At 30.6% G+C, this 22,017-nt stretch overlaps 1 protein-coding gene across 1 annotated transcript in view; it reads right to left on the bottom strand.

Moving 5' to 3' along the window:
* Positions 1 to 22,017, bottom strand: part of LOC145331321 (adhesion molecule nephrin-like) — a 78,536-nt gene that overhangs the window by 34,844 nt on the left and 21,675 nt on the right. Inside the window, exons 6-11 of the mRNA XM_080175938.1 lie at positions 20,345 to 20,422; positions 19,637 to 19,692; positions 14,086 to 14,174; positions 10,909 to 10,967; positions 10,245 to 10,298; positions 1,616 to 1,699 (exon numbers count right to left, since the gene is read on the bottom strand). Of these exons, the coding sequence (XP_080032064.1) occupies positions 1,616 to 1,699; positions 10,245 to 10,298; positions 10,909 to 10,967; positions 14,086 to 14,174; positions 19,637 to 19,692; positions 20,345 to 20,422 (420 nt within the window). The remainder of the gene's footprint in view (positions 1 to 1,615; positions 1,700 to 10,244; positions 10,299 to 10,908; positions 10,968 to 14,085; positions 14,175 to 19,636; positions 19,693 to 20,344; positions 20,423 to 22,017) is intronic.

The following is a 22,017-nucleotide window of genomic DNA, read 5'->3' as shown; positions in this document are numbered from 1 at the left end:
CATATCTTTGTCAGAAACTTAGTTTGCCTGTAACTGATAACATTTTTATAATAAAAACACCACATTTCATAGTCAAAATCTATGAAAAAAATTCTATTTAAATTGCATTTATGAACGAAAATCATAGCGGAAACAAAGGGGAAAACTAAAACAAGCTCAGCTGTGATTGGTTGCTTAGCTGATTCAGCCTACGGATTGGCTACAGTACACTCGGTACAACGCAAGTTAAACTTAATTTTTTTCATGATTTTGACTATAAAAATGGGTATTTTTATTGTAAAAATATAATTAGTTACTGGCAATCTAAATTTATGACAAAAATAAGCTTATAATTTTGTTTCTAGGCCACGTAGTTTAATTTCAAAATTTCTAACATTAGCATTAAAATTCTTTCAAAATTTTCATTGTACATAAAATGTCATTTTAAAATGCCTAGAACTTTTTTGTTATAGAAGCTGAAGGCTTCAAATTTAGGGTATTGGGTCTACTTGTGGCAGTCTTTCAGCAGTTAAAGCGTGGTATTTCTTGCAGGCTACCTTTAATTCCATTTAATAGCATAAAACATCTTACGACATATGTAAATTTGTTCACTGGTTAGCAAGATTCTTATTAACAAACATAAAAACTAATTTAAATAATTCAATATTTTCTAGTATGTCTTCAAAACCAGTTCTGAGCAATACTGGAAAATCGTGTTACAGACAGTTTTTTCTCGAAAACTATAATAAAAATCAAAAGATTAAAAGCAGTTTTGTTAGCCAGGGGCTTAGTCCCTTCGGGCTCAGGCCTATAGCTACTCCTAGCTAACAAAACTGGTTTAAATCTTTAAATTTTTCATTTTAATATCCGTGGAAAGCTGTCTATAATACGATGCGAAAAATGACTATTCTAGTATGTCTTCGAAACCAGTTCTAAGCCATACTGAAAATTATTAAAAACATCGTATTACAGTCAATTTTCAACAAATATTTTTTAAAAATCATAAAATTGATTAGCTCAGGCCTATAGCTACTCCCAGCTAACAAAACTGATTTAAATCTTTAAATTTTTCATTCTAATATCCACGGAAAGCTGTCTATAATACGATGCGAAAAATGACTATTCTAGTATGTCTTCGAAACCAGTTCTAAGCTATACTGAAAATTATTAAAAACATCGTATTACAGTCAATTTTCAACAAATATTTTTTTTAAAATCATAATATTGATTAGCTCAGGCCTATAGCTACTCGCAGCTAACAAAACTAGTTTAAATCTTTAAATTTTTCATTCTAATATCCACGGAAAGCTGTCTATAATACGATGCGAAAAATGACTATTCTAGTATGTCTTCGAAACCATACTGAAAATTATGAAATACAATTTTTCACAAATATTAAAAAATCATAAAATTGATTAGCTCAGGCCTATAGCTACTCGCAGCTAACAAAACTGGTTTCAATCTTTAACTTTTTCATTTTAATATCCGTGGAAAGCTGTCTATGATACGAAGCGCGATAACAAACTATCATTACCTGGATAACCAGGGTTGTGGGAGTTATAAGAATACCATCCTTCACATTTTAATATCCGTGGAAAGCTGTCTATCATACGAAGGTGTAACTAACTATCATTACCTGGATAACCAGGGTTGTGGGAGTGATGAGAATACCATCCTTGACATTTTCTTCCAGCCGATTCTTCCCGTGGTACCACTCAATCTAAAATCAGGGAGAGTCAGGGATTTAAGGGATAAGACAATAGAGGGAGCATAATTTCGTCTGGGTCTTAAATATCAGCTAATAGCTTCAGAAGTTTAAACACAGCCAAGTGCCAGAAAGCAATTTTCTAGAAGACGAAAAGGGTATTTACCACTTGTTCCAGGTAGTTATCTGGATCATAGATTCCCTGTGATTAAGAACAAAATTTTCTCATCTGTAGATTTAAAAACTTGGTTGACAGGTTTGGATACTGATAGTTTAAACCAACCAATCAAAATTTAATAATAAATGTTTTGCATATAAGATCATGAAAAAAGTTTTATTTGTTAAAATATCTCCATCCTGGCGGGCACAGGATGCCATCAAACCTGGCAGGGTCATTCAGGTAAAGAGCAAATATATAAAATATAGATATTCAAGTAAATTTCAGGTTCCTGGTATGATCCTGTAGGTCCTGATCCTACAGATTATCGGAAATTTATCAAACAGGAGACATGCACAAAAAAACTTATAACCCTCTAACTTTATTAGGAGCTGAGATAACAGGCGTTTTCTTTACGTTTCTATAGACAATTCAATAAAAAAAAGTAAATTCTGTAAAAATAAATGTTTCACCAAAATTTTAAATTTAAAATAAAATAATATTATGTATCAAACAAAATATTGTTTTTATTATTATTTGATATTATTTAAATAAATGAATGAGAATAAGAAAATTTATTTGTTTTAAATATCTAATTTTCAATTCGAGATATGTTTAGTTATTTTATATTTAGAAAATATTATGTTTCTTGAATTCAATAGTTTTGCTAAAAGGTGTAGCATGTTGGTTGGTCTTTCGGTAATACAATTATTAGTATATGTTTATTGGTTAGTCTGTCAGTAAATGTATCTAAAGGGTGTGCAAAAAAAGCATACCTTTTTAAAATTTAAACTGCGCGGCTTGTGTTAATAGTAGAAAAATGTTACGCATACCGTTAGAACTGCTATAAACTCTATTTTTTTTGGAAATATAAGATCGGTTCCTGTGTTACAAATAATCTAAGTTCTAGATGGTAAAATGTCCCAAACTTTACTTGCAAGTCAAGTTTTAAGCCAGTTGGGTCATTTTAACACGTAGCTCCCTAACTATACGTAGCACAGAAATCGTTCTTATATTTCCAAAAATAGAATTCTTAGCGGTTCTAATGGTATGCGTAAGATTTTTCTGCCATTAACACAAGCCGCGCAATTTTAATTTTAAAAAAGTACGCATTTTTTTAGTCAAGTGTAACAACCTTCGCTAATAATAAATATGTATAAATGTATATTCTTATTAGGTTGCAATTTTTGCACATTCTTATTATACTTGTGGAGAGGGACAGAAAAGTGAAAAGTCATTCATATAAAGTATCTGTTATATAATTTTATAATGTTCTTTCTACTACTAATATTTAGTTTTTAATTTTAGCTGGCAAACTGTAAAATGAGTTGTGTTTCTATATTATGATTGTCTACAGCATAACAGTTTTTTTTTCTCGTATACATCTGAATCCGGTGGATAGGAACCGGTTCTTATCCATACGAAAAAACTATGTCTAGCATCGTATTATATCCAGCTTTCTACAAATATAGAAATGTACAATCATAAGATTAAAACCAGTTTTTTTTAGCCGGTGCCTTCGGCCACTCGGGGCTAAAAAAAACTAGTTTTAATCTCATAATTGTACTTTCTATATCCGCGGAAAGCCGTTTATAATACGATGCGAGAAATAACTATTCTAAGATTTTCTTGAAATTTTCATTAATGTTTAATCTTGTTTCTTCTAAATGTATGTCCCCCTTAGCTGTTCTTCTACTGACAACTATGTTTGGCAAACTGGCACCAGTGCTACACAAGATTGCACTCAAAGAACAAATATCATAGAATGTAATCCAGGTACAAAAACTAGGATAGAATAGAAACAAGGTATATATATCAGTTCTACTCAAGATTGCACACAAAGAATAATTACCATAGAGTGTAATACAGGTACAAAAACTAATTCTAATAGAATTGAACAAGGTAATTGTATGAGTATTGTAATCCAGGTACAAAAACTAAGATAGAATAGAACCAAGGTATATGTATCAGTTCTACTCAAGATTGCACACAAAGAATAATTACCATAGAGTGTAATACAGGTACAAAAACTAATTCTAATAGAATTAAACAAGGTAATTGTATGAGTATTGTAATCCAGGTACAAAAACTAAGATAGAATATAAACAAGGTACATGTATGAGTTCTACACAAGATAGCACACAAAGAATAATTATCATAGAGCGTAATACAGGTACAAAAACTAATTCTAATAGAATTAAACAAGGTAATTGTATGAGTATTGTAATCCAGGTACAAAAACTAAGATAGAATAGAAACAAGGTACATGTATGAGTTCTACATAAGATTGCACACACCGAATAATTATCATAGAATTCAATTCAGGTACATAGACTAATTCTAATAGAATTAAATATGGTAATATGAGTGCTTCACAAGATTGTGCACAAAGAATAGTTATAATAGAATAATTAAACTAATTATAATAGAATTGAAACAAGGTACTTGTAAAAGGGCTAAACAAGTTAGCAAACAAGGAATCAATATCTTAGATTGTAATTTAGGTACAAAAGCTTAGAAAATAACAATAATAATACATATACATGTACTAACTTTTATTCTAACCAACAGTTAAAGTATTTAAAAAATGTACTTGTCTACAGATTAAGCAGCAAGAAAATTTAAAGAAAAATTTAAAATAATCGAGTAACAAGAAAGTAATAACAGTCAGAAACATAATTAATATTATTGATAATAGAACATACGAAATTCTAGATATTTAAATTCATCATTGTTCAGTTTAGAAAATGAATTCTAAGAAATTTGAAATTTCCATAAACAAAACCAGTTGAAATTTGTTGTTCTATTAATATAAAATTTCTATGATTGCATTCCCATGTGTTGTTTGCAAAATAGATTATATACACATAAGCTTATAGAGCCATAGTATCAGCAATACACTAACTTCATACAGGGATATAAAGCGATAAGACAATGACTGATAAATTGTTGTACATCCATAATGATGATACACAAAATAACCCCTTCTGTAGATTACAATTACTGGTTAAAACGTTTGAACATTCAACTTAATTAACCAACCAATCAAAATTACCTGAAGTCTCCAAAGTTGTTTAGCCAACGAATAAGAAAACGTTATCATAATATTTAGGGGACTAGTGTAATAACCAGCCTCCTGCCCCCTCTCTCTCTGAACTCCAAACCACTCCACAGTTGTAATACATTGTTTTTTCATTTGATATACCAGTTAGGTTAGGTTAAGTTGAATTGGCCTTAGCAAGATTATCAATGTTAAAAATGGAAAATTAGAATCCTAATAATATCTTATTAAAATTCTTTTATCTAATATAATTTTCTAAAATATACTTTCAGAGTAATACATTTATAGTATTGTATTGCTTTTTATGAAATGGTTTTCTAGCAAAAACAATATTCTTTTAAATTAAGGTTAAAATAAAATAGTTTTTTTAATCACAGTACATAATTTGTCCTTCTATGTTTATTAAATCTATTATGTGCACAACCAGTATAAACACAATATGTAGCAGCTCACACACACAGCTACATATAATAGATGTATTATATTAGATATACTCTTAGATGAAACTGCAAAGACCCATTTTATAGCAGTCTTATGATTATTCCATAAAGTTAGTTTTATCAATTGCAAACTGAGTATATTTTTGAAGAAAATAATTGTATTTTCTCATTTTTTAAAAAATTTACTATCAACTGAGCCCTAGCATCTCTTAGCTCTGTTTTCAAAGAGTGTAAAAGGCAGAAAAATATATTTTAACCTTCCAAGACTTGATTCTATATAATGCTTTTTATCATGATTATTTGTTATCAAAGTTAAGTTGAAATGTTTTACCTTTAAAGACTGTTTTATCATATACTTATTTTTTTTTTTTTTTCCAGATGCGATTGATAATGAGTATTTTGTAATTGAAATATATTTCGGAATGATGAAGTAGACTTTTTTTCTTTTGAATTGGGTTGAAAAAGATTTACAACAAATAACAGTAGCCTGAAACTTTACTGGGACCCATGTGAAGTTTCCATAAAAACGGTTCCGAAAATATGGAAATCTCATGCTACAGACAAAAAAAAACTTTCTACTCTAAATAATAGGATAATCAAAATAATATGCTAGTTAGTTACAATGCTCTTGAACATAGAACTCACAGTACCTCTATTTTCGTTAACTCTATTATTCACATTCACACTTTTTTGCATCTAATATACATAAACATATACATAATAACTGATATAAACAAACATATTACTTTTTAGATGCAGTTTCTGACATAATCAATAGGTATTATTCTTGACAGAAATGTATATTGGATTAAGTAAAATAAGTAGGTTTATATAATTACATTGTATATCTTTTTTTCATAACAAAGAAAATGAAAAACCTAAATTTTGAATGGAATTTTCAATAAATGTATTAAATAATATAGCAAGATTTTCATGTCATAAGTAAATGTAAACTTATTTAAAAAGGTAAAATACCAAAATAATGATTTTTGGGCTTTTTCTCTTGAGGTTGTACACAAAAAAGGACAATTAAGAATCTACAATGTAAAGGAAATCCTTATTGGTCCAGCAGTAAGTAAACTCTACACAAAGACAGACAAACAAACATTCTGCCATTATGATTTTTTTATAAGTTTTTATAAGCTAAAACTAAATTCTTCATAGGTATTGATAAGGTTGATTTTATATATTAGGGGGTAGTTCAAGATTACACTTTCCTGGCAAAACACTATTGACACCTATGTATATTACAATTCTGCTTCAATAATTTTGTTCTATTTGTAGTATGGGTCATTTAGAAATGACAATAAGCAATTTTCAGACAGATTTTCCCTTTGGAGAGTTAATTTATTGAGAGGATAGAAATAGCTTGTGCTGATACATCTGTCTAGAATTATACTCACAAATTTAGGGATTAATGGTCACTTTATTTTATAAAGGAATGATTTCAGAATGATTACATACACAAAAGGTTCTAAAAATATTCAAATTTATTTTGGATTTTGTAAAAACTTTTTTACACTTTTAAATGTTACGGCATAACACTTTGGAAATTTAGCCACATATATTTCTTAAGTGTTAAGTACCAAATTTTGATGATAATTAAAAGCAATAAATTGACAATGTTTTTAAATTTTGATAAAAAAAAGATTATTCTACAAAGCAAGAGTGAGAAAAGAAGTGAGAAAAACATATAAAAATAAATGAAAGTAAAAAAGCAAATGAAGGCACGAAAACCGACAAAAGGACATGAGTGATGAACACTAATACTTATAGAGTAGCTATAATAATTAACTTTTCAAATTGTATTTTTTTTTTCAGGATAAACAATGTCCTTAATATTCCTGAAATATACTAGACTGTATGGTCAGTTGAAGAAAATTAGAAAATAAACTTAATTCAATTAAATTCTATTCAACAATACATAGAGTACATATAATGCAACATACTAAATTGTAAAGCTTTTACATTAATAACTTTGTCTGTCAGTTCGTTTGTAACGGTATGAGGGATATGTGATTTTCTTAAATGCTATTTAAGATTCACTCACTCTCATTTTAATTTTTTGAAAGTGAAAAAAGATGGAAGGGGGTGGAAATTTTTCCAGGGGCAATTTCTCTTGGTAGAATGGTGGAGGTAGCTGTACACTTATTGAACTGTAAGGAGAACTTTATCGCTCTAGCGGCCAGCTAAATTTTAAGGTATAAACACAGAAAGACCTTTACTTACTTTTTATATAAGGATAAGAATACTCATATATTTAAATTACTGCTCTACAAACTTTCTAGAATTGCTGGGCTTTCTAAATTATACCATATAATTACAAGACTCATAATGCAGAGTTTAAAATCAAAAGGATGATTCTAACACGCCTAAATTAGAGCTACCCGTTACGGAAGTACAAACTTACTCATCCCAATTCTAGACAAGTCAATCTAATAAAAAAAGTTTTTAAGACAATGTTGTTGTTTTTCTTTTTATTTAGTTGACTAATCCATTGTCAAAAAAGACACTTTTGGAAAGTTTCAACAGACATTTTCTATATATTTTTCTCTACAAACTGTTTATCTATCTATCTAATTTGTATTCATAACAATAATACTTTGAAAAAGATTACAGATTCATCTATACTTGTCCCCAAAGTTTTGTAAGAACGTCTGATTCACTGAATAAAAAAATTTGGGGACTCTTATTAAATCTTAATTTGGTGGTATACACTTGTACTGTCTAAATTCACAGATCAAGGCGAGGGGGAAGTTCAAAATACAAAAATATTCCTATATGATGAATTTTCCTAGTTTTAAGATTTTTTGGATAGGCCTCCAGGTTTCGGAGCTCCAGGCCTCCAGGTGGTCTCTGTACAGGTAAAAATGAAAAAAAGTTTTTAAGAGTTAGAGGACAGCTTATGAAACAAAATATGCATGTTGTTTCTTCAAATATGTTAATAACATTCAAAAAGATGCATATTTTGTTTTATAAGATGACCTCTAACTCTTAATTTTTTTTTCTTCATTTTTACCTGTACAGAGACCACCTGGAGGCCTGGAGCTCCGGAACCTGGAGGCCTATCCACAAAACCTTAAAACTTGGGAAAAATTCATCATATAAGAATGATTTTATCTTTTATAACCTATCCTCTCAGTCCAAAGATAAAGCCTATATAACAGGTTTACGCAAATGTGTCAGAACTCCCCCCCCCCCTCTTTATCATCCATTGTCTTATCCTTTAAGAATCCTTTTCCTTTTTACAAGTTAAAAAAAAATCACTTAATCTTGTTAGAATAAATATTGTTTTTTTTTTGATGTTTTGTTATATTAATAGTTTTTTATTACTTTTAGTAGTTTTCTTATTCGTTATTTGTAAAAATTCTGACTTTTCCATTTATCTATTACTAGCGGATACGCCCCTAGAGGCCTCTAAGAGCCCCTCTGTGGGGGAGGGGGTTAAATTTGATCCCCAACCTATTTTTATTTTTGTTTTAAAAGAAAAAATAAAATAATTTTTTTGAGGGGGGAGTTGGTACAATTCCATTCAGTAGTAAAAACCTTCCAAGAACCTATGAGAGGGTGAATCATATTGGTTCAGTGGTTAACGAGATCCTTTGGAACAGACACAGATATAGATCCTGCAACTTTTATAAAAGGATTGTACATTCACACATTTATTTATTCATCTTATTTGTCTCTATCTATTAGGGTCGGTCCGTCCGTAAGTCAGTAACAAAGTACAATATATAAGCAAAGAAACTCTATATTTAAGTCCTAAAAATGTAAGTATGTCCGTAAACATTATCCTGTATCAAGAAGTTTTTGAACACAGTAAAAGTGTTGGACTGATTATGACGTAAAAAAAATTAGCCAATGAGAGGCCACTATAAATTTTACCATTGGTCAATAATGGCCTATCATTGGCTAATTTTTTTTTTTTACGTCATAATCAGTCCGACACTTTTACTGTGTTCGAAGTTTTTCAACAAATTTACTCACAATTTTGCTTTGACTCTTATTCATTTATATTCTGATTATTCAGTTCTGACACTATACAAGTGTTAATGTCCGTGTGTCCTACCGTTTTAAAGCTTCGCTTTTATGGATGTTTTCATCCTTGTTTTCTTATTCATCTAGCTTTTCTTGTTTACAATGTTTAATAACTAATCACTTAACCTTGTCTCAATAATTAATATCTTTTTTTATGATGTTTTGATAGTTTAATTTATTACTTTTAGTTGTGCTTCTAAACTGGGAGGAGGGGACATAGGGCTGTTTATTACAGTAGTCCCCAAAGTTTTTTAATAACGTTTTTTTATACGTTGGCTTATAAACTTTTAGTATTTTTATTGAATTTTGATTAATTGGTTCATTAGATTGAGTGTCCAAACATTTTCACCACAAATTGTAATCTACATAAGAGGTAATAGGGATATACATCAATTCATCGGCCATTGTCTTATCCTTTTATATCTGGCTAATCATTGAAGTTTGTACAAATTTTGGACATTAAGAAATTAAATTTATAAATCAAGAATGTATCAAATTGAGAATGTCTATGTAAAGTTCATTGAGTCCTTTTTAACTTTTTTATTAGGGAACTTAACCCCTACGAGGCTTTCATAACCTTTATTTGACCTAACCTAAACTAAAATAAGCACAAATTTACAATTTTTTACACAGTGTAGAAACAATATGACCTTAATATTGGTTAGAAAAGGTACAAAATTTGTTACAACAGGTCAGTTATTTTTTTTCATTTTATCCTTAAAATTTCTTTGGATAAATCATATCCTATAATGGGTTTGAATCCTATGCTACTAAATACAAACAAAATTCATCTTCTACTAGAAATTAAAAGTTTAGACGATATATTGTTAATATCTGGGGTAATAAATCTATTAATATTATTACCTTATATGCTGGTGGCTTCGCCATGGAGAAACATTCAAAATAAACATCATTACCCTAAAATAATATATTATTAATTTAGTCAGGTCAGTTTAATCTAATTTTTGTTTGTTTAACTTAAATTTTCTTTTTTAACCTAAACTATAAGCGTAGTTTACCTATTACTAGCGGCTACTCTCCTAAAGACCTCTAGGGGCACTTGGAGAGTCGAATTTGATAACCCAATTTCTTATTTTAGATTTTTTTCGATGGGGGGGAGATATTTTTCATTTTTTTTTGAAGGGGGGGGGGTGTCCCACCCCCTAAGAAAATAGTTATAAATCTGTTAAGGAGAACCCGATCGGTTCAGCAGTTAGCGAGATCCTTCGGTACACACACACAGACAGACAGACATCGTTCTACTTTGTATTATAGATTGGGTATATACATACATAGGATCGTATTATAGACGTACATTTTTCCGCGGATATCAAAAGAAACAATTAAAGACTAAAACCATTATTGTTAGTCGAAGGTAGCCGAAAGTATCATTTTATATTTTTATTGTATTATTTGTAGAAAAGTGTCTGTAATACGATGCTATACATGATTTTTAAGTATTGATGGAAACCGGTTCTTAATCCGCGGATATCAATCGGTTTCGAAGCCATACTGGAAAAAGTTATACCTGGCGAATTTTGGAAGGGTTCAAACTTCCTCCAATTTTCAGCTTCAAAATAGGCGGATCTAAAACAAATTATCATTATTAGGATGAAATGTATTGTTTTATATTTTTGTGCTTTCTCACAACGTGCCTGTCGATCACTGAGCCCTATCCCCGTATTTCTAAAAGCGAAGCTTTTCTATAATTAGTCCGTCCGTCCGTACGTCCGTAACGGATAGCTTTTTTCGTTAGTTTAGGCATGGTAGAATTGTCCTATCGATTTCAAACTTTGCATGGTGATTCCTAAAGTAGTTAGGTACGATTTAGAAAGCGTAGCAACTCTATAATCATTACCAGAATGTCCGTACGTTCATGTTAAACATTTTTTACTTATTTATTTACAAATTTGTATGTGATCTAATTATCCGATTGATCTGACTTTTGGTACACTGATTCCTGAGACAACAAAGTACAATATCATAAGCGATGCTACTCTATAATCAAGTCCTAAAATGTAAGTATGTCCATAAACATTATTCTGTATCAAGTAGTTTTTCAACAAATTTACTTACAGTTTTGCTTCGACTCTTATACATTTATAACCTGATTATTCAGTTCTGACATTATAAAAGTGTCAATGACAGTTTGTCTTAACGTTTCAGTGCTTCGCTTATATGGAAGTTGTCATCCTTGTTAAAATTAAAGGCCTACACCTGAGGTGCTCTAAACTTACAGAGCTACCCAGTTACCCATATAACCTAACCTAACCTAACCTGAAGTATAAAACAATCGAAAAACCACCTCGCTTCCCCTATTTTTTTTTTTTTTTTTTAAAGGGAGTGGGGTAATATTACTTTTAATTAATGTGTGAAAACAAAAGTTTAATAAAATTTGAACAAAAAAAATTCTCGATTGATATAAGTATAGTTGGTTGTATAGATAGAAAGATAGATTGGTATCGGGGATAAGACAATGTCCGATAGATTAATGTAATTCCCAATGTTAACACACAAAATCATCCTTTGTATAGATTAAAATTAGTGGTTGAAAGGTTTAAACACTCAACTTAATGAATCAACCAATCAAAATTCACAAAGTCCCCAAAGTTGTAAAGCAAACCAAAAAGAAAACGCTATCATTAAACCTTGAATACTAGTTTAAAAACAGCCCATTGTCCCCTCTCTCTCTCTCTCTCTCTCTCTCTCTCCCTCTCTCTCTCTCTCTCTCTCTCTCTCTCTCTCTCTCTCTCTCTCTCTGATTCATAAGGTATTGAAGGCGACATTCATAAGATATGACTAACATTAGTCCAAGAACGTACGCAAGTATACAAAATACAAACGCAAATAACCATTGAATAACTGCTTTTAATTGTCTGTTTCATTAAAGGATAGAGGATATGTTAGATATATGGTAAAATTTTATGTTAATTTAGATTGCTAATATTGACCTCGTAATACTCAGTTTATTCATCCATTAGGAGGGGAGGTGATGGGGTAAATGGGGTGGAAGGTGGTATCGATATTTTAACCAGCTGCGAGCATCCCCTAATTAGAGCACATGAACATCTGATTCAACATTCAAGTAATAATACATCGATTGTTTTTTTTAATCTACCTATCTCTTTATCTTTATCTTTACCGAGACTTAAACTTTGATTAATAATATTTTCATCTTAAGATGTAAAAACTTTTTTAAAATTTATGTTTTTCTAAAACTGATAAATTTATTTTATGCTACTTAATTTTTTTGTGATAGATGATCCCTTGTAATATTAGACACAAAGAAAAGAGCGAACCATTTATTTAATTAAATCTTATAATTCAAAAGCATCTTGCATTTAAACAATTTTGAGACTGACATACATTTAATTTTTGTTAAGACTCAATATTAAATGTTTTTATTTCAATTTTAAAATCAAACATAGACGTCTAAGGGTGGGTGCGAATGGGTTTTCAATCCCCCCTCATAGGACTTAGAAACCCCTCATTTTAACCCCCCTCAAAAATAAAAAAATATACATTAGATTACCTTCCTCAGACCACTCATTTTTACCTCATTCAAAATGTAAAAGCTTAGACGTCCCTCTTATTGTACTTTGTAATTGTTTGTCCAGTCATATAATTTGTTTAGATTTACGTTAAAAATACATTTGATTAACCCCCTCAAACCTTTGAAACCCAACATTTACGCCCATCAAAATAAAAAAGCTTGGACATTCCACTTATTTTACTTTGTTCTATTAAACTATTCAAATGTTTTGTGTAAACTTCCTTTTTTTTAAACATGAACAATTTTCAATATTTAATGAACGTTCCCAGCCAGTTTGAAAAAAACTTTAAGTTTTATAATATCCCATTTTTATTGTTGGATTTAACCTAACCCCCCCCCCGCAAAAAAAAGAATAACATCAAATCAAAAAAAAATTTCAAAATAGGATAAAAATCTAACCTAAAATAAAATTTCATCAAACTTTTTTGCCAGTCAAAAAATAATATATTGTTTTGACATTAGAAAATGCATGCAATTTAACTAAAAAGATCAAACAAAATTTTCCTAGAGCGATTTCTTTTCGGAAGGTACAGCTACCATGTCCCCAAAAATAGTTTTTAATCTTCACTTGACCTATAACACGCTTCCCTGTAAAGGAGAACCATATCTGTATAGCATTTAGCGATATCCCAACACAAAAACACATCCTATAACCTTTATAAAAAGGAGTTATCATGGACTAAGTCCAAATAAAACTAAAAATATATTACCAAAAAGTTTTCTATTTTTCTTTATTGAAATACTTCAAGACCAGAGTTTACGTAAAAAAAGATGTAAAAATCGACATAAATGTACTTACTGTATTTTAACTAAAAAAATTCTCATTTAGATACCTAAAATGGCTAGAAACCAGTATTATAACACATAATAAAAGTTGTTGTCAAAAAAGTTAAAAAGTCAACGTGTTATAAATGGACGTGCAGAAATTATAAAGTTGCCTCGCTTCCTAAATTGTAACTTACAAGAATCACCATGCAAAATTTGAAATAATGTTGATACAAATTACCCCCTTCTGTAGATTACAATTACACTCAATTTATTGAACCAACCAATCAAAATTCAATAAAAGTCTTCACAGTTGTTAAAAACTTTTGGGACTAGTGTAATAAACAACCCAGTATGTCCCCTCCCTCTCTAATAATAACTACTTACAATTAACATTCATGGTGTAGGAAGTGTCGACACGGTCCATCGGCAGTTTCGGGTTGAAAGAACTACAGGATACGTTCCAACCATCAGATCTAGATAGATAGAGAGATAAATAGATAGAAAGATAGATAGATAGATAGATAGTTAGGTATATAGATAGATAGATAAATTAATTTTTATTAAACACTACTTGAAAGTCAATCTTACATTATGTAAAGTTTAACAGGGAGTCAGGGAGGGGATAATGGATCGAATATTCAATTTTTAATAGTCTCAGACTTTGGGTACTAGCTTAAAGGGAATGTGCAAGAATTCAGCAGTTTCTGACTGACTTTGGGTACTTGCGCATTAATGCCCCATCTAACTAGCTAAGTTAGTTTTAAATATGCAGACAGAAATGACTGGTTTTAACAAATATTTTACCCTAAGAAAATGTTATTTCATGTATAGAAACTCTACTGTGATATTTATGTATTAAACGATCTAAGAACCCCTTGAATTTAGGTGCAGTTAAAAATATATGAGATGAAGTTCTAAGGGTGATTTTTCTAGTGATACTAGTGGTACTAGAAATTTAACTAGATGTACTAGAAATTTAATTTTCAAGTAAATGATTTTTTTCTTAAAACTAATTTTGTTCTCAATTATATTACCATGATCCCTTTGCAATTTTGGTAAATTTTTTTTGGATAAATCTGGTTTTCATTGCTTTCCAGTGAAAACTCTTAAATTGAATTAATTGTCCCCTCCCTTACTCCCTGAGTGTTTAACCAAAAACTAAGATATAAAATTTGTCTTAATTTGTTGTTGAAAATGATTAAGTACATAGATAGATAGATATATAGACTTATAGATAGATAGATGGATTGACAGGTAAAATAAAGAGTGTTAGCAAAAATTTTTAAGTTTAGTAAAAAAAGATAGATAGATAGGTATATAGATTATAGATAGAAAGATAGGTAGATAAATAGACAGGTGGATAAATAGGTAGATAGATAGATAGATTGACAGGTAAATTAGAGTGTTAGCAAAAAGTTGTAAGTTTTGCCTTGATTTGACACACAGTGACACACCGCCAGACATATTATGATAAATTTTATCATTCACGCCATATTTTATACAATATTAAACAATTTTTGTTTTTACTAATTTTAACTTATTTTTGTAGGGAGAGCGGGAAGGTAGGGGGAGAAAGTCACTCAAAAATCAGCCACGTGACGTCAAAAAAATGAGATACTATCCATCGCTTTCCCCCCCCCCCCCCTACGCGGGAAGTGTCATGTGTGACGCCATAAAAATATGTCTAAAAAGGAAGGATGAGAGGAAAAGTGGAAAAGGAAACCCCTAAATAAGAGATGGATAATTGACGTATTTTTATGACGTCACACATGGCATTTTCCGCTGTCCCATTTTTAAAGAGAATGAGAAAATGTTTTTACCCAAAATATTCTAGGGGCAAACTCATTACTACTATGAAATGTAATTCACAGAGAATAGATAGATATTTTATGACTTGATATGTGGGTGTAAAAAATAATAGATTTATTATTACTTGGATCTTACACCAGATTATCATGTATTTGTAGCTATCTAAAATATTGATCCTCACCCACTTTACCCCATCCAATCCCCTCGTACTGGATGGAAAAACTGACCAATGAGTGATATCCAAGTTAGCAACCTAAATTGACGACAATTATTCCCCCTGTCATAATATCCATGTATATTGTATATCCATTTATAAAAGTTAGTTAGTAACTCAATCAAAAAGTAAACTAAAAAGTTGATGTATTTGTCGCCTTACAAAAAGTTTGCCAGAGTATTACAAAAAATAAAGCTAAAAGATTATAGAGAGTCAAATCAAAAGGTCAGGGTGGTAAGAGACATCCAAGCTTTTTATTTTGAGGGGGTAAAAAAAGGGGTTACAAAGGCTTGAGAGGGGTAAACTAATGTATTTTTAAACTTTTTTTAAAAAAAACTCTCTGTTATAATGAAAAAATTATAAAATTTCAAAGTATGCTATATAGTAAGAGAGGGAACATTGGGCTGTTTATTACACTAGTCCCTAAAGTTTTATTACGACGTTAGCTTAATAACTTTATAAACTTTTGATTGGTTGGTTCAATAAGTTCCACCAATTATCTACAGATTGGTAATTTTGTGTATATCATCATTGGGGATTTCATAAATTTAGATCCCTGACAAGATATCTATAGTCAATATCTTTATTGGTTAAAGTAATAAAGTTTATAATTCGCACCTCGTAATAAACCGCAGAGTTAGAGTCATTATTGCAGCGAAGCGTCTCTATAAATTGCATATTGATTACTAATATTGATAATGGTTATTTATAGTTAGTGATACAATTATCTCATTGCATGATTACAATTACAACAAGGTACAATGTTATAAGCGAAGCATCTCTATAATCAAGTCCTTAAAATGTAAGTATGTTTTTAAACAGTATCATGTATTTATGCAGTTTTGCAACTAATTTACATATAATTTTGTTTAGACTTATGCATTAATATTCTAATTATTTAGTTCTAACCAGGAATAAGGTATAACCAACAAGCGAAATAAATCTAAAATATTATTTGGGGGGCAAATGGAGAGGTCGTCAATTTTACGATGTGTTGCCCCCCAACGACAGCTAAAAAACGCGTATAGGTTTCGTGATTTATTTCCTAATTAATTTCGTTATTGGTAGAAGCTGAGTTCTAACAATCTACAAGTGTTAATGTTAGTATGTTCTACCGTTTCAGAGCTTCGCTTTTCTGGATGTTGCTATACTTTTTTTTGAAATATTTTTTTTATATTTTATGTTGACATATTTAGAAAATCGGAAATATTGAAGGGTTTATGTAAATATTTCAAGTGAAAAAATACAATTCTTAGTTATCAAAAATGCGTACTTTTTAATACATATTTTATAATATTATTTTTTTGATGAAAAACGAAATCAATTTGTGGGTCAGCCACTTTTTGTATGTTAATGAAATTACATTACACTTTTTATAAACCTCATGGATGTGACGGGATAAGGCAATGGCCGATAAATTGATGTACATTCCTAATGATGATACACAAAATAAAATGGGGAATGGGGGTCAAGTTGAACCTCCTCCTTTAGGGCAACATTGTTTTTTTTTATCTCTAAAGGATTCGGAGTGTAAAATATCCCCCTCCCCCATCCACACCCAGTTAAAAAATTTGCCAACCTTCTTTATAATTATAGCGTTATAATTTGACAAATGATAAATCTAAGTTTAATTAGTAGCAAAACCAAGAAACACTTTTTTATTAACACGTACTTTTTAGTTAATTAATATGATGAAAACATCCATAGTAGTGTAGCTCAACAAATCAGAAATTGGATTTAACAAGCAGAGATAGATGGGACAATGGGCTGTTTATTACACTAGTCCCTAAAGTATTACAACATTAGGGACATTAGTTAATTTTGATTGGTTGGTTAATAAAGTTAAATGTTCAAACATTTTAACCACTAATTTTAATCTACAGGTAAAAAGATAATTTTGTGTATCATCAATGAGGATGTACATCAATTTAATGGCCATTGTCTGGTCCCTTTAGATCTCCTTAATAACATAAACAACGCATTTAGAAATATAATAATCTATAATACAAAGTAGAACGATGTCTGTTTGTCCGTCTGTCCGTCTGTCCGTCTGTCTGTCCCTTAAGATCTCGGTAACCACTGAACCGATCGGATTCTACTCTTCAGGGTATCTACCTATTGGTCCTGTGGTGGTTTTAAGCTATTTTCTTGGGGGGTGGGACACTCCCAACCCCCCCAAAAAACCAAAAAATCCCCCCCCATTTTTTTTTTTTTTTTTTTTTTTGAAGTAGATTTCCAAGGTCCTTTCGATTTTCGCCATAATTTTTTTTTATCACCTCTTGGGGCAAAGCCCCTAGAGGCTAGGGGCGAAGCCACTAGTTGATATATAATATACGTTGATATTATGACAAGGGAAAAATTGTTGTCAATTTAGCTTGCTAACATGGATCTCAATTATTGGTCAGTTAGCTTATCCAGTAGGATTTGAGGGTATGGGGTAAAGGGGCAGAAAGGGGGTGAATCGTTATTTAGCCAGCTGCGTGCATCACTTTATTATTGTAAATGCAATCTGGTGCTACATCCAAGTAATAATATATCTATTAACATAATATTGATTAAAATGAAGGATTCTTGCTTTATGGGGAGAGACAATTAAAATATTGTACCAAATCGACCATGAAATCACCAAAAATGGTATTGAATATAAAGCAATTTTCTGTTGACTGAAGTTCTCAATAACTACTGAATAGATTGGGTTTTTTTTCTTAGGTAAGCTTTATATAAGTCCTGTGATTGTATAGTGTTTTTTTAGATTCAAGAGTTTTAATGGTTCTAGGCTATTTTTGGAACAAAGAGCCTAGAACTCTTCCTACTAGTGTTAGATATGATACAAAGAATGTCATATTAATCAATCTTTTGAAAAAAAAATTAATTTCTCTCATATCATTCTGTATGTATCATTTTAAGCCTATAATTTCTTTTGATTTAGGAAATGTCTTGTGAAACAGGCGTTTCTCAATCATACAATGATAATGACCGGCAGACAGACAAAGTTATCGAGCAGCCTCGCCGCCAATGTCAACTTTTGTTGGTTTTATGAAAAATGTGATTGTTGGTAATTAATTGCGACTTGATGGGTAAAAAAAGACACATTTACATATAAATAATTTAATACTTCAGTATGGGGAAAGAAGATAGGACAATGGGAAATTATTTTCCAGTATGGCTTCGAAACCAATTAATATCCACTGGATTAAAACCGGTTCTCGCAAAACTAAAAAATTATGTATAGCATCGTAGTACAGAATATTTTAAACGGATATTAAAATAAAAATCATAAAATTAATACCAGTTTTGTTAGACCGGACTTTAGCTCCTCGGGGCCAACAAAATTGATGTTAATCATAAAATTTGTCATTTTAATATCCGCGGAAAGCTGTCTATGATACGATGCGATAGGGGAAGCAGAGACCATATACCTTTGGTAGTAGGTAAAGTTTATAAGTAGCGCCTGTTTACGTGCCAAGAAATTTTCCCTACTCTTGAATAGTGTCACTCTCTTCACAAAGTAGTAAAAGGTATACTTTTTATGATTTTAATATTAATATTCGTGGAAAATTGCCTGTAAAACGATGCTATACATGCTTATTCAGTAGTGCTGAGAACTGGTTCTAATCCAACGGATATGAATTGGTTTGGAATCCATACTGGAATAGTTATTTCTCGTATCGTATTATAAACGGCTTTCCGCGGATATAGAATGTACAATTATAAGATTAAAACTAGTTTTTTCTAGCCCCGTGGTGCCGAAGGCACCGGCTAAAAAAACTAGTTTTAATCTTATGATTGTACATTTCTATATTCGTAGAAAACTGGATATAATACGACGCTAGACATAGTTTTTTTCGTATGGATGAGAACCGGTTCCTATCCACCGGATTCGAATGAACACGAGAAACTAGAATATCTTACCCAGAGGTTGGCAGAATGGTGAGTTGGGAAGTAGAGTTGTTTCCGATTTTGATTATCTGGAAAAAAATATAAAGTTTACATAAAAATATTATAACAAATTGAACATTGGGATGCATATAACACTAGTTTTATTTTATATTAACGGTTTCTTATTCGTTGACTCAACTTTGAGGACTATTATTGAATTTTGATTGTTTGGCTCATTTGGTTAGGTGTCCAAAGGTTTCAATAACTAATTGAAAATTACAAAAGGGCTAATTTTGTGTATCATTATTGATGATGAAAATTAATCTATCGGCTATTGGGAAATAATAGAGTGCCTTTCAATTAGAACAAGGATGACAAAATCCATATAAGCGAAACTCAAAGTCAGAAATCAAAGGATATTATACAACATGGGATTTGATCTAGAATTGTATTTAAGTGAAATATTCTATTATCTTTAAATCTGTGCAAAAACTTAATGTAAATACGTTGTAAAAAACCTAAATATTTAAGATTTTTAATTTCTTCTTCAACGTGGAACCAAATCGTCGTTGGAATCACTTCCAACCTACCTTTTTCAAGAATAATTATGCAAAGTTTAAAACCTATAGGACAATTCTAACATGTCGAAAATAACTAAAAGAGTTAACCGTTACGAATGCACGTAAGAACGGACGGTTCAGCCCTAATTATAGAAAAGTTTCGCCATTACTAAAATATTACTGTGGAATCCGGATCAACTTTCTTGTTATTGATATACCATATCAGATCGGCTGCTGGTTCAGACCCGTAGCTTGAACACTAGAAAGATAAATAGATGAATATATTTATAGATAGATATGTAGATATGTAGATAGATAGCTAGATATATAGATATATAGATAGATATATATATAGATAGATAGATAGATAAATAGAGAGATAACTAGACTTTCTTGTTATTGATATACCATATGAGGAAGGCTGCTGGTTCGGATCCGTAGCTTGAACACTAGATAGATAGATAGATAGATGGATATAGTTATAGATAGATATATAGATATAGATAAATGGATATAGTTATAGATAGATAGATAGATAGATAACTAGTCTTTCTTGATATTGATATCCAATATCAAGTCGACTGCAGGTTTGGATCCGTAGCTTGAACACTAGATAGATAGATGGATGGATATTATATACCTTCTAGTTTCTTGTTATTGATAAACAGTATCAGATCGGCTTGAACACTAGTTTAAATAGATGGATAGGCAATTATAATGAGAGAAAGATCTATTAACCGTACAAGGAAAGATGGCGTGGATAGATGTTATGTGGAATGGTGAATAAAAAGATAGATAGATAATTAGTAGATTATGTTTAATAATAGATAGGTGAATAGAACGATAGATAGATAGTAAATGATATATGACATCAGAGGAATAAATAGATATATGAATAGATCATAGGGTGATTGGACAACTATGGGGCTTTTAATGAATTATGATTAGTTGGTTTACTAAGTTCAGTGTTCAGACGTTTCAACCAATAATTTTTATCTACAGATGGAGTAATTTTGTGTGTCATTATTGGGGACCATCAATTTATCGACCATTGTCTTATCTCTTTAGATCCCTGATAAATACCTGTAAAGTATAATTATGACCAGCGGATAGCTCACTGACAGGCTCAGTAATCTCAGTTAGGAAAAGATAGATAAATGGATAGATGGATAAATGGATACATGGAAAAATTAATAAATGGATAGATGGATAGATGGATTAATGGATGGATGGATAAATGGATAGATGGATAAATGGATAAATGGATAAATGGATGAATGGATAAATGGATAGATGGATAAATGGATAGATGGATAAAGGGATAAATGGATGAATGGATAAATGGATAGATGGATAGATGGATAAATGGATAGATGGATAAATGGATAGGTGGATAAATAAATAGATGGGTAAATGGATAGATTGATAGATGGATAAATGGATAGATGGATAAATGGATAAATGGATAGATGGATAGATGGATAAATGGATATATGGATAAATGAATAGATAAATAAATGGATAGATGGATAGATGGATAAATGAATAAATGGATAAATGAATAGATAAATAGATGGTTAAATGGATAGATGGATAAATGGATAGATGGATAGATGGATAATTGGACAAATGGATAAATGAATAGATGCATAAACAAATAAATGGATAGATGGCTAGAAGGATAAATGGACAGATGGATTAATAGATAAATAGATAGATGGATAGAGTTAAATGTATAATTGGATAGATAAACAAATAGATAGATAAATAAATGGATAGATAAATAAATGGATATATGGATAAATAAATGGATATATGGATAAATGTATAGATGTATAAATGGACAGATGGAAT

This window comes from Acartia tonsa, chromosome 11 (assembly GCF_053477335.1).
Source record: "Acartia tonsa isolate MP-2025a chromosome 11, ASM5347733v1, whole genome shotgun sequence".
Classification (NCBI taxonomy): Eukaryota; Metazoa; Arthropoda; class Copepoda; order Calanoida; family Acartiidae; genus Acartia; species Acartia tonsa.
This window is presented reverse-complemented; position numbering and strand designations above follow the sequence as displayed.